This window comes from Protopterus annectens, chromosome 5.part1 (assembly GCF_019279795.1).
Source record: "Protopterus annectens isolate FY-2018-M chromosome 5.part1, PAN1.0, whole genome shotgun sequence".
NCBI classification, from domain to species: Eukaryota; Metazoa; Chordata; order Ceratodontiformes; family Protopteridae; genus Protopterus; species Protopterus annectens.
Genome location: NC_056736.1, coordinates 555904510 through 555918289, shown reverse-complemented (window position 1 = coordinate 555918289; position 13780 = coordinate 555904510). Strand labels below are relative to the sequence as shown.

Below are 13780 nucleotides of genomic sequence, written 5' to 3'. Positions count from 1 at the left end.
GTCTCTCCCTAGTGGAAGGCACTCCAGTCTTCTCTACCTCCTATTTCTATACAGTCAGGGTTTAATGTAGGAGCAGTACAGACCCAGCCTCACCTTCACATACCACATTCTTGGCTGTTCTTTTGGGAGGGCACAGACTGGCACATACTGAAGTCCGAGCTGAGAATTAGCATACCAACAAGCACAGATGTCCAATTACATGCGTTGGGTAACCCAGAAGTGGAATATGCGTTTGCACTAGTGACTTGAAAGCATGGGCTACTTCAGCATTACTACACCTACACTGTGGTATTTTCATTAGATTACTTTATCTTCTATTAATTCCAGACAACTTCCACTAGTTTATTTAATACCAAAATGTATATGTATGCAAATGTGCATAACATTTTCTTTGCTTGGCGAATTTGTCCTACCTAAAGTTCTTGGGTATTTAGTTTACACATATCTTTAGGTCTTGAATAGCATATTATTTCCATAATTGTTTTGTAATCTTGCACATCATTTTACATTTTCTTTACTATGATTGCTATGAATGTGCATCGGTGGATCATTTCTCTGTGGGCCTCTGCTGAAAATAGTCTAACCTAATGAACAACCTCATTAACTAGCAAGGCATTAATGCATACATACCTGCAAACTGTTGAGAGATAGTTTCCACAGACTAATAAACAGTGCTGCACACTTTACCTGAAAAGTGAGCTAAGGTAGGAGCCAGCTACAAACGTATTAAGTCACACAACTTTAGAATAGCATTTAGAGATGAGAGCCTATGTTTGTTACAGTAATTTCTAGAATACCAGCAGAAGAGCTCTGTCTCTCAAGGAATTGTAAAATTAAGTCTCTGAGAACTGCATTAGAGCAGATAATTTAGTGGGCCATCAATTAATCTGTTACAGAAGCAGTTGTGGACGGTTCCATGAAGGATGGCTTGGCACTGGCTTAATAGTTAAGATATTTGCCGCATAAACGTGTGATGTACAGGGTTTTATTCTGATGTCAGGTTATTGGTTAGGCTTAAAATGACCCTTCATGGCAGTTAGCCTAGTATTTACCTTTGAACCTATGAGAATGCATTCTAGACTTAGTTTTGTAGTAAGGTTAGCAACAGTTGCACAAAACAGCATATGTGTACTGGAGAGACATTTGCATGCTTGAATACTGCCTAGGTACTCAATAGCGTAAGCTGATATTTATATTTGTTAGTTAACCTGATTCTGAACGGCATGCGTGTGTGTTTGCATCTGAAATACTTTTTGATCTCATTCTGGCATAGCCACTCTTTGATTCAGAAAGTTACTGCTCATCTCCTGTCACTGTGAGCCTCCCTCAAACCACAGCAAATTTCATAAGCCTTAATAAATGTTGTTGTTGTGTCTTTCGGCTTTTCCCTGTTTGGGGTCGCCACAGTGGAACTCTGGTCCGCTAATGATTGGCAGTAGATTTTTTTACGTGCAGAGTTGCCAGCCCTGACGCACAACCTTCAACAAAGGTACGCCCATTCATGCATGTCTCCACACAGAAGACACTTTAGCTGAGAATCGAACAGGACAATGTCTTACTGTGAGGCGACAATATCAAGTACTAAACACACACGTACTTGAATCAGACTAACCAGATGTAATCTCACATAGGATCATAGGAAATTACTAGGATATCGACCTGGAGGTCATTTTAAGCCTAGCTGTTTCATCCCAATGTAATACCATAGAAATGCTAGTCATTACCCAAGACTGCATTTAGTGATGACTCCTCATGTCCAGGAGGGCTGTGGGCGCTATCCCTGGTAAGAATTTACAATGCCCCATCCACTCTTGTCCAGGTTCCTCTTGAACAGTGTCATAGAGGTGGTTTCACATGAATTGGTAGCCTATTCCAAAGATGCAGCAGTCACTGGGAGATAAATCTGTCCCTCAGGCATGTCCTATTTAAGTTGCAGGCCATATCTAGCTCCCTGGAATTGGTAGCCCTAGTCCAGTTTGATTTACAGGTATGCAGCAAATTCATTAGGTTTGGGTCTTGGATTGCTTCGTAGGCCAGGCATAAGTCTTCCCTAAGAAGTTTACACGATATGGAGTATAGTGACAGGGACTTTAGTCGGTCTGTGTAAGGCATTTGCTGGAGCTCCTTGATCATCTTTGTTAGAAACCTCTGAGGTCTCTCTAATTGCTGCAGGTGCTTAGTACAGTACATGCTGAATAGGGTATTATAGTAAATTATGGGCCGGATAAGTGCTGAGTATAGGGGGTTATAGCTTTTTTTGCTCTCGAGGCGGTTCAAGGCTCCAGAGAGCACCCCCGCACTACCAGGCTATAACTCATACCACACTTTTCGGCCATCTAACCTGGACCGAAATACCAAAGGTGGGGTTGTGTCCATATTCATTAAGGATATCCACACCTCCAGGCTAGTTGCTCAGCATAATGCATCCAAAGTTATCCAAGTGCAATTAACTCTTGGCAAAACTGCAATCGAAATTGTAGCTTGCTACAGATCCCCCGCCATGCCCCAGGATTCCCACTCCTGTTTTCTTGATGTACTGGAAAATATTAGGGTTCAACCAAACACCCTAATAATGGGCGACTTCAACTACCCCACCATTAACTGGGGAAAACTACTCATGTACTAACTCCTTAGCGCAGCGCTTTCTGGAATTCATAAATTCCAATGCCCCAGATCAACTTATCCACACCCCCACCAGGGGCAACAATATCCTAGACCTAGTCATTACCAACATGAGTGACCAGTGTTCCACACCTGAAGTCAACTCCTTGTTGGTCTGATCCAACCATAGGCTAATCACCCTTGATATCCACATCCCACACCCACCCCCCATTAAGGAAACCACAGTAAGAAATTTCTCCAAAGCCAACTTCATGCTTCTTAAGACAGAAGTAGTGAACTTCATGACACCCATGCAGATGGACAATACAGTTACAACTGCTGAATCCTACACAAATGTGCTCTATAAGTACCTACATGAGTGCATGGAGCGTGCTATCCCAAACAGAACCAAGATGCTATCCTCCAAAAAAAGGAAGCCAATCTGGTGGTCCCCTGCCATAAACAAACTGTACAACAGAAGGAAGAAACTGTTGCAAAAGAGAGTAAAATCCCATGAGTGGAGGAGCTCCCTGGTCAGCCTCAGTAAGAAGCTGAGATCCCTTATAAGATCCTCCAAAGCTAGCTACGAAAATAAAATTGCCACTAATTCCAAGGACAACCACAAAGCATTCTATAGCTATGTCAAGAATCTCAATGGCAATACCCAGATCTGCTCTGAGTTACAGCACAAAGGCATGAAAATTACAGAACCAATTTATATTGCCAACATCCTGGCAGATAGGTTCAGTGCTAACTTTACCCCCCTCACCCCCTAAAGGGCCCATATCTATACAGGAAGAATGCAGAGTCCCTGTAATCACAACTACGCAGGTGAAAGCTGCACTCTCTAAAGCCAAAAACACAGCATCCATGGGACTGGACAACATCCCAGGCTGCGTTTTACACGAACTTCAGAATGAACTGGCTCCCCACTTAAGCACCATGTTCAATAATAGCCTCGCATCATCAACAGTTATACCACTCCACAAAGGGGGAGCCACCACTGATCCTGGGAACTATAGACCTATTAGCGTGACGAGCCTGGTCTGCAAAGCCATGGAACATATCATCATGGAACTCATAAACAAAGACATTGGTAACCTCTGGATCCCACCCAGTTCGGGTTTGTGAAAGGCAGATCATGCCTCCTGAACCTGATCGACTTCTTTGAGGCAGTCACCAAAGCTGTAGATGAGGGTAAAGTGGTTCACACAGCCTATCTTGACCTCGCCAAGGCTTTCAACACCATCTCCCATTCTGGAATTACAGCTAAACTCAATAAACTAGGCATAAATCCCTACGTCACAAGATGGGTTGCCAACTGGCTCACTGACAGAACCCACACTGTAAAAGTTGCAGACTCCAAATCTGACCTCAAACCAGTGACAAGTGGAGTACCACAGGGTTCCGTCCTGGGACCGCTCCTGTTTGGTATCTACTTCTCTGAAGTACAGGCTAACACAGAAGGCCTCTGGCTAACGAAGTTCACAGATGACTGCAAACTAGGAGCCATAGTCAAGTCCCCAAATGATGTGAACATCCTACAGAAGGGCCTCTTTGAGACAGATGCCTGGTGTCAGAGCCATGGCCTCAAGCTCAATTCCAAAAATTGCAGTGTCATCCCCTTTGGTAAAAACTCTGTACCCATGAACTACCACATAGGCAGCAATCTACTTAACACCGAATGCGTGATGAGACCTTGGGACCCAGGTGGACAGTAGCCTCTCCTTTGATAGTCACATCGCCACAGTAGTCAGGAAGTCCTTCTACGTGGCACACCTCATCATAAACGGGTTCTCATCCAGGAAAAAGAGGTCATCGTTACCCTCTACTCATCACTCATTAGACCCATTATAGAGTACAACACCCCTTTTGGAATGTACCTCACAAGACATCTGCAGCAGCTGGAAAGGCCACAGAAGTACCTCACAAAGAGGATTACTGGAATCAAACAAATGCCCTACACTGACCGCCTCAAAAAACTCAAGCTTTACTCCGTAGCATATCGCCTACTCAGAGGTGATCTCTGCCTAACATATAAAGCTATGTCAAACCCAGAGCTGTAGGACATGCTACACCTAAAGAAATCCCAATCCCTCCGAGCTACACGCTCTAGGGACCTAAACCTTGTCACCACAATAAACAGGACATGCTGGAGGGATAGATTCCTATCCCAGAGACTTCCCATACTCTGGAACAGGCTGCCCATCTATGTCAAGCAAAGTTCTTCATTAGCACTCTTCAAGAAAAATCTTGTTGAGTGGATGGGAAATAGGAAATACACCCCGGGGATCACTTCTGTGTCTCTGCTCATCAGTGGCACAGGAAAATAACTTTCTTGGGTGGCGTAAGCCAGGGTACCTTGTTGGATAGGCTTGCGTAGGCCCTTGGGCCGATAACCTAGTACCTACCTATGAACCTTTACTAATCAAGTGTGCTTCATAGAAAGCTTTCCTTACTACAGTAGACACATGGTGGTCAAAGTTAAGGTCACAGTCAACTTGTGAACCCAGGTCCCTTACCACTTCATAGGTACAATAGAGTATTGTTGATTTGACATAAACAGAGGCTTGAAGTAAATCTATTTTTCTTCCTGTCTTTTGTTTTTGTCCGTTTGCAGTCAAATAACCAAATTGAATGACCATCTGCTCTCAAATAAAAACAATATTATATAGTTAACATTCCAATTACCTAATGTATTCAGACTTGCTCAGTTCTCACCTGAAACAGACTTAATGTTTCCTTGGAGTAACTGAAGCACATCTCTAGTAAAACACTTTCAATACACAGCTTTAAAAAAAAACAGGCCTTGATACTTTTCAGTACCAAAAGCTTGAATAATTTCCTGTGAACTCTTATATGATGCGATACTTCACACAATATGCAAAAAGCAATCTAGATGGTAATAGTGTAAACATTTGAGGTAGGACACAAAACAAAGGGCTTATCTTCAATGTGCTGTGTGTACAGAAAAACTGTTTCGACAGGGTTTTAAAAAAATGTCTGTGAAGAGGATACCAAGTCTTTAGGAACGGAAGACAAATTAGTAATATGTCCCAGCAGTTTGCTCAATTGTTTCCCAAATCATTTTTGAAAAATTATGACTGGCAAAAGCAAGTGGTCTTTTCTGGATGACTGATTTTAATAAATGTAACTTTGCCATTGCTTGAAATACAGGAATTCCCACCTGTCTTTTTCGAATAGCTCAGCAGTTCCTCCTGACAGACATTGTGGTAACGGGAAAATAATCTTGCACAACCCAGGTCAATAGGGGAATATAAGCTTGCATATCTCCCACCCTACATGTTATGAATACCCAAGTGAGTCAGCAACATAACAGCTCGAGATACACCAAGCTTGATGCAGAATGTTCTAATACATATCTTACCATTGTGTTACCATAAGTTTAATGCTCTTATCTGAACAATCAGGAAGAAAAGCCACAAAGAAGTTTAGAATATTAGCAGTTTTCACTGATGTCAAAAAAGAAAGACTTTGTTAATGGACTATTTTGTGTTACGCATTACTTTAAAAAGCTGTAAATGTTGTTTAATGTCGTCTAGTAACTGTTATTGCTCCATCAAAAAAGTACATTTATGAGGGAAAGATGAAAGTTTAAGAGATCTGAAATATTGCTTTCATTTGAAAGAATTAACAGATGTAAAGACCAGCTAACTATGTATAAAAATAATTTTAATGCTTTGCATATAATACAGAAATGTCTTAAATATAAAAATGGATTTTTTTTTGCTAACACATTTGACAAAAAAAAAGCAAAAAAAAAAGCCAATTGGCAGATAAAATTCTGTTTTAGTTTGAGCTGTTCAACATTAACCTGATACACTTTGCTAAACCTTTTGATTGTCAGTTGCACAGCATGATGTAGACACTTAATTGATCAGTAAAATCAAGACAATAGCTTCAGTAAAGGCCAAGTCTTAGATTTCAGCTTAAAAACACTTGAGAGGACATTCTAGCACTTGAGCCTTTTCCTGAGAAACACTGTGTGAACTCGCTTCCTCACAGCCACTTGCACACAAATAAATAAAAGAAATGCACAATACTGTTTGACTTTAAAAAGATCCCCCTTTCCTTTTTGACTTAGGAGCCTGAGGGCTTCTTTTGCATTGTTTTTCACTGAGGTACACATTCTTTTTATTGGGGGTGAGCTGCTGCTTTCTGTCAGTCATTGCTGTGAAATTCACATGTTTGCAACCCTTCCTCTGTATTTAGTGCATTATATTTCCATCTGTAAGTTTCAGACAGTAGATTCATTGTCAAAGATTTTTGCTTTTATGGACCGTAGACCATGATGTATAAAATTTTCAGGGAATGTACTTTCATTAAAAGTGGAGTCCTTCATAATTGACCTGCTTTTCAATTTAATTGAGTTCTGTATTGTCTCTGACGTGAAGTAGTAAACCATGGGGTCTAAACAGCTATTAGAAACAGCAATGCACAGAGTAATGGGATACATGATCCGAACTGCAGCCACTATGGAACAGTTGCTTAAGGTTTGTGTTCTCACCAGAGAGTAAAGTACCAAATTAATGTTATACGGTACAAAGCAAATGCAGAAAATAAGTAAATGAACCAAAATCATTCTCAGAATCTTGGTTTTGTTCCTTTTGCTTCGGCTTAGTGTTGCTGGGCTTTTAAGAGTCCTTAGAACCATTGTGGAACAAGTTACATTAAGAATGAGTGGTATAACAAATCCTACCACTTCGATAAATATCACAATTTTTGATAAATAAGTCTTCCATGTGTCATTAGGGAAATTCTCAAAGCATGTTATCTGAGTGTCATTGCCATTGTTCTTAACAATGGATTTGAAGAAGCTAGCCGATGCACTTCCTGCCAGAACTGTAATCCACACAGCAAGGCATACTAATTTTGCTTTCCTCTTAGTTCTTAGAGTTTTGGATTTAAATGGATGCACTATTGCCAGAAAGCGGTCAACACTGATGCATGTCAGAAACAGAATACTACCATACATATTTGTATAAAACAGTGCAACTGAAATCTTACACAATATTTCACCAAAAGGCCAGTTTTGTGTCACGAAGTAAAAAATCCGAAATGGCAATGTGAACACGAACAGCAAGTCTGAAACTGCTAAATTAATCATATATGTTATTGTTTCATTTCTTAGTTTTAAAGAGCAGCTAAAGATGTATATGGCCACACAGTTTGATATGAGGCCAAGCACAAATACCATACTGTACACACAGCCATAAAGGGTGTACTTGAAAGAATCATTAGCCATACAGGAATTTGTGTTGCTTACCATGGTGGTAGATTGCTGCAGTTTGTTGATGTACTTCCAGTAAAACAAAATAACTAACTTTGAGCAACTTATAGAAATTCACTTTCTGTGTACATGCTGCCGTTTTCTCACTGATCATCACTCAGTTCTTTCAAGATGAAATGCAGAGCTGTGGCTTCATTCGGCTGGCAGCTGTTGCGTGCTCTGTGTTGAATGCTGCTGAAGCAATTACTTCCATTCTGGACACTTCCGACAGTTTCTCCTCCTTAGTTAGGCTTTGAAGCTGCAGGCTAAAATTTTTTCTTCATTTTATCTCAATTTATAAATCCAAACATAAACTAGAGCTTTTCACTTCCAGGTAGTCCATTAGTTATACAGATCCACTATGTCACTTGGCATTTGCTGTTGTGTAGCATGTAGTCTGGAATCCCAACTTGTTCTGCTGCAGGTTGTGCGATTAAAATACAGTTGGGCGGTCTGTTTCTGCTGCTGCCTTGTAATGTTCACTGAAACAGACTTTACACGTTTAATGAGCATGTGCTTCTCCCAGTGCTGATTGCTTTGTGTCTTCAGTTTCTTTGATTTCATTGAGGTTTCTCATTTGTCGCCTGACATCACAAGAGGATGGGCTTGCATAAAAAGAAAGGGGCCTGCACAGTTGAGACTTGCAAAGTTTTTTTTTTTTTTTTTTTTTTCCCTTTATGAACCTGAAGGGCTTCTAAGGGTGTTTTAACAGCTAGTGTTTCTTTCTGTTTATATGCAGAGTGTTTCTTTCTGTTTATATGCAGTGGACCAGTTATTCCTTTGTCTCAAGTACTTTTTTATGAGAATGGGAATATCCAATGGAATTCTGGAAAGTAGTCGTCGTTGATTTTGAAGCTACTGGATTTTAAAAATAAATGTATAAAACATTTTGAATTTTGTTGCAAACTAGTGACCGAGCTGTTATCTTTTTACCCAATTTATGGAAAAAATCCTATTTGTTTGACCTTAATTGCGCCGTCTGGCTTTTGTTAGTATCATACGTGTATGTGTAAAATATCTGTTATTCAGATTTTAATTAATTTATACAATGTACAAAAAAAAAGATTAAAAAATGTTTATTTTCCAGATGGAGGGCAAGGCCCCTTGCAGCTTGTTTGTATCCCGTCACGTAAAATGATTTGTTCACCAAAAAACTAACCTTGCTGCCATGATATGTGGTCCAGAAAGTGCTGAACAACATAGGTTCATAGGTTCGTACTAGGCTATCTGCCCAAGGGCATTTATAAGCCTAGCCCATAGTTATTTGGCTTTCGCCACCCCTTTAGTTTGAATAAAACTATGCCTATTATTTTGCTGTGCCTCTGTCAAGCAGTGACACTGAAGTAATCCCTGGGGTATATCTGCGATCCCCCATCCATTGGTCAAGATTCCTCTTGAACAAGGCCAGCGAGGTGCTCTGCCTCACATGTACCGGGATTTTGTTCCACAGCATAGGGAGTCTCTGGGTGATGAATCTGTCCCTCCAGCACGTTCTATTAATAACCGTGTCAAGGTTTAAGTCTCCTGCCCTTGTGGTTCTGAGGGATCTAGATTTTTGAGGTGAAGCATATTCATCAAATCAGGGTTTGACATGGCCTTATATGTCAGGCACAGGTCACCTCTGAGCAAGCGGTATGAGACTGAATAGAGCTGGAGTTCTTTCAGTCGGGCAGCATAAGACATATTTTTGAGACCCTTTATCCTTTTGGTGAGGAACTTTTGGGGCCTTTCCAGCTGCTGCAGGTGTCTGGTCAGATACATTCCGAATGGGGCATTGTACTCAATCATAGGTCTAATGAGTGATGAGTACAGAGGTACGATGACCTCCCTTGATCTAGATGTGAATCCCTTCATGATCAGGTGGGCAATGTAGAAGGTTTTCCTAACTACTTTAGCAACATGAGTGTCAAACGAAGGCTACTGTCAACCTGGGTCCCCAGATCCCTGATGACTTCTTCTGTGCTCAGTGGATTGCCACCTATATGGTAGCTAGGGGTAACCTTGTTTTTCCCGATGGGTATGACTATGCATTTCTTGGCATTTAACTTTAGGCCATGGCTCTGGCACCAGTTATCCATTTCTGTGAGGCCCTTCTGAAGGATATCTGTGTCAGATGTGTTTTCGACTATGGCCCAGTTTGCAGTCATCTGCAAACTTTGTCAGCCATAACCCTCCTGTGTTTGCTTGTACTTCAGAAAAGTAGATGCCGAACAAGAGTGGACCCAGGACTGATCCCTGTGGGACACCACTTGTGACAGGCTTTGAGTCTGACATGGCTCCAGCAACTCTGACCCTGTGGGTTCTGTCACTTAGCCAGTTTGCAACCCATCTTGTGATGTATGGGTTTACATTCAAGCTGATGAGTTTTTCGATGATACCTGAGTGGGGTATTGTGTCGAAGGCCTTTGCCAGGTCAAGGTAGGCTGTATGGACTGCCTTTCCTCATCAATGGCCTTGGTGACTGTCTCGAAAAAGTCAACCAAGTTTAAAAGGCATGATCTGCCTTTGACAAAGCCAAACTGGGTTGGATCCAAAGTCTGCAAGTTCCCTATGTCTTTATTTATGAGTTCCATTATGATCCTCTCCATGGCTTTGCAGATAAGGCTTGTCAAGCTAATGGGACGGTAATTCCCAGGGTCGGTGGAGGCACCGCCCTTGTGAAGTGGGACCACAGTCGCCGTCGCCACTCCTTGGGTACGTATCCTGAGGTGAGGCTAAGATTAAACAGCTGTCCTAACTGCGGGTTTAATTCCTCATTGAGTTCGTGGAGCACACAGCCGGGACACCATCCGTCCCATGGATGCTGTGTTTTTGCTTTGGAGAGAGCAGTTCTCACCTGGGTGTTGGAGATGTTTGGGGCTACAATCCTCTGGTATAGATATCTCTCCTTTTGGGGAGGGGGGTCAGAAGTTTGCACTGAACCTGTCAGCCAGTATGTTGGCAATGTGTGTAGGTTCAGTAATCTTCACATCATTTTGAACTAATTCTGAGCATATCTGGGAGTTTCCTCCTAGGTTTCTAACATAGCTAAAGAAGGCCTTATGATTGTCTTTTGAGTCCTTGGCGATTTTTCTCTCAAAATTTGCCTTGGATGATTTTATGAGAGCTCTTAGTTTTTTACTTATAATGATCAAAGGTGTCTTACCTTTCAAGGATTTTGCTCTATCTTGTAGTAGCTTCCTCCTTTTGTTGTAGAGCTTGTTTATGGCTGGGGTCCACCAGACTGGATGCTTGCCTTTGGTACAAAGAGTCTTAGTTTTTGTTTGGGATTGCCTGATCCATGCAGTCCTGTAGGTGCTGGTAGAAGGCATTTGTAAGTGATTCAGCGGTTTGAGTAATGTTTACCACTGGCTCAGGGGCCTTAAAGGAGACCACATTCGTTTTTAGAAGTGTGAAGTCGGCTTTTGAGAAGTTTTTCACTGTGGTCTTTTTATTTCAGGTGGGGGCGGATGAGGACCTCCAGCGAGATTAGTTTATGATCTGATCTCACCAGTGAGGGTATACTTCGGTGTTGAACATTTTGATCCCATGTTCGTGATGATGAGATCAAGTATGTTTTCTCCTCTTGTGGGGATGGTGACTAGTTGTTCCATGGCATTTGAGTTTATGAACTCCAGGAACCTTTGGGCTAGAGTGTTTGGGCTTGAGTAGTGTTCCCAGTCTATATTAGGGTAGTTGAAGTCACCTAGTATGATGGTGTTTGGAGATACATTTATCCCCTCCATTGTTTTCAGGAAGGCCATGTGAGGTTCCTGAGTTTGAGAGGGTGGCCTGTAACATGCTACAAATTGCAGAGCAGTCTTGCCTATGGTTAATTGCACCTGGATGGTCTCAGATGCATCGTGTGTTGCCACCAACCTTGAGGTGTGGGTGTCCTTTATGAATATGGACACCCCCCCCTCCTTTCTTGGTGTTGTCCGGATTTTGGGGCCGGAACATTTTCGCTTAACACTTCCCAAGATTGTGCCATTGAGGATAAACAATAAACTTTGACCTCAGTGACATCAACTTAAGGAAAGCATGAGGTACATCCACCTCGCATGAGCAGGCATGCATCCATTAAAGTGGTTTAATTAAAAAAAAAAGTTTATAAAGTTTTTTTTTTCTTTTATTATAAATAAGGAATGAAAGTAGTATAAGTGCATCATAGCACTTAAGGCATCAAATGCTGCAAATTACTTATGTATGTTAACATATTACTTTGTCTGCTAACTCCATGGGTGCACAGTCACCAAAAAAGCAGAAGAGATTTTATATAGGTTACATCACTCACTGAGTAAAACCTCTTCATACAGTTCTACATATTTCTGTTTTATTATTGTAGAATTGTGTGTAGACATTCAACATTCAAATAAATGGATTTTCAGCCAAATGGACATTGAACTAAATGGGGTTTTAATTATATGAATTCAGTAATTTAGGATTCAACCAAATGTCATTTTGTGTGTGTGTGTATACGTATAATCTGTATATGTTTATACATGAGTATATTATTATATTTATATGTAAAATTTGTGTGTGTGTGTACATTTGGGTCTACTTCTAAATTTCAGAGTTTCAAAACTTCTACTTTCTTGTGGTCGAGACCATAACATCGAAGTTGGGGAAACTTGCAACCATTTAAATGGAGATCGCTGTACAGCTTGGAATGGTATATTTACCATTTTCCTTGCTATAGTGCAATCTCAGAGTTGGTATATTTAATTAGCAGGGATGTGGGGGGCACGCGGGGGCGAGGGGCTTGCCCCTCTGCAAAAATGTAAAGAAAAAGATTTTTTTTAATTTAAATTTTGAAGTTTCAAAACTTCGATCTTATAGTCTCAACCGTAAGAAAGTCGGCGTTTTGAAACTTCAAAATTTAGCAATAGACCCAAATAAATATATATATATATATATATATATATATATATATATATATATATATATATATATATATATATATATATTTTTTTTTTTGTGCGTGTATCTCTACATATGTATGTTTGTATATACGTACGTGTGTGTGTGTATGTATGTATATATATATATATATATATATATTTATTTCACATTTGTTAACCGGGTTAGTCCAACTGAGTTTGCAAACAAACCCATTTTCAGTGGAGACCCAAGGGGAAAAGCCCCAGCAAACATAAGTAAAGATAAAGTGACAATATACAAATATTAAATAATCACAATACAAAATAATTGTAAAAAAGAAAAGGTTATTAACTACTTGCATTGCACTGATAGTCAGCAACCCATTTTTCAGTGGAGACCCCAGGGGAAAGAGCCCCAGCAAACATAAGCAAAGATAAACATACAGGACAAAAACTATTAAAAATAATGTAAATACGAAATGAATTATAAAGAGAAAAACAAAAGAAAAAATGATGAACATTAAGGGTTGCAGTAATAGCAGTGGTCTAAATTTACTACATATAAGAGTCAAAACTAAGGGATAATCATTCAAAAGAAGGAAAATGTGCAGACACCGATAGGAAGTGGGGGGAAAAGATAAATAATGTGGAGAGGGAGGGGGATAAAAAGGAGGGGGCTATAGTAGTAGAGATGAGGGTTTAGAAGGTTAGTTTAAGCAGTAGTTGCTAACAGAGAAAGAAAGTTGGGAGATGCAACAGGTTATACAGTAGGACAGACTAAGACTACGTGTGGTCAAGTCAGTGGCATAATTTCAAGTTTAGTACTTGGGATTTAAGCTCCTTTTTAAAGCAGGGAAAGGTTGGATCTAATACGGAGAGTGAGTTTGTTACAATTTAGTGAGACAGAGTGTTTGTAAAGTAGTTTGCCAATATTCCTTTTGGGTTTTTAAACTGAAAGAATTTGCTGATCAGCTCTCCAGAGAGGCCGGGGGGGGGGGTAGAGAGTAACATGGGAGGCAAGAGCAGGGCA

At 40.6% G+C, this 13780-nt stretch overlaps 2 protein-coding genes across 3 annotated transcripts in view; one reads left to right on the top strand and one right to left on the bottom strand.

Annotated features, from left to right (window-relative positions):
- Positions 1–13780, top strand: part of RB1 (RB transcriptional corepressor 1) — a 3440561-nt gene that overhangs the window by 2353804 nt on the left and 1072977 nt on the right. The window lies entirely within an intron of this gene.
- On the bottom strand, positions 6278–8438 carry LPAR6 (lysophosphatidic acid receptor 6). The gene has a single exon (XM_044073176.1). The coding sequence runs from the start codon at positions 7889–7891 to the stop codon at positions 6860–6862; it is 1032 nt and encodes a 343-aa protein (XP_043929111.1). The 5' UTR covers positions 7892–8438; the 3' UTR covers positions 6278–6859.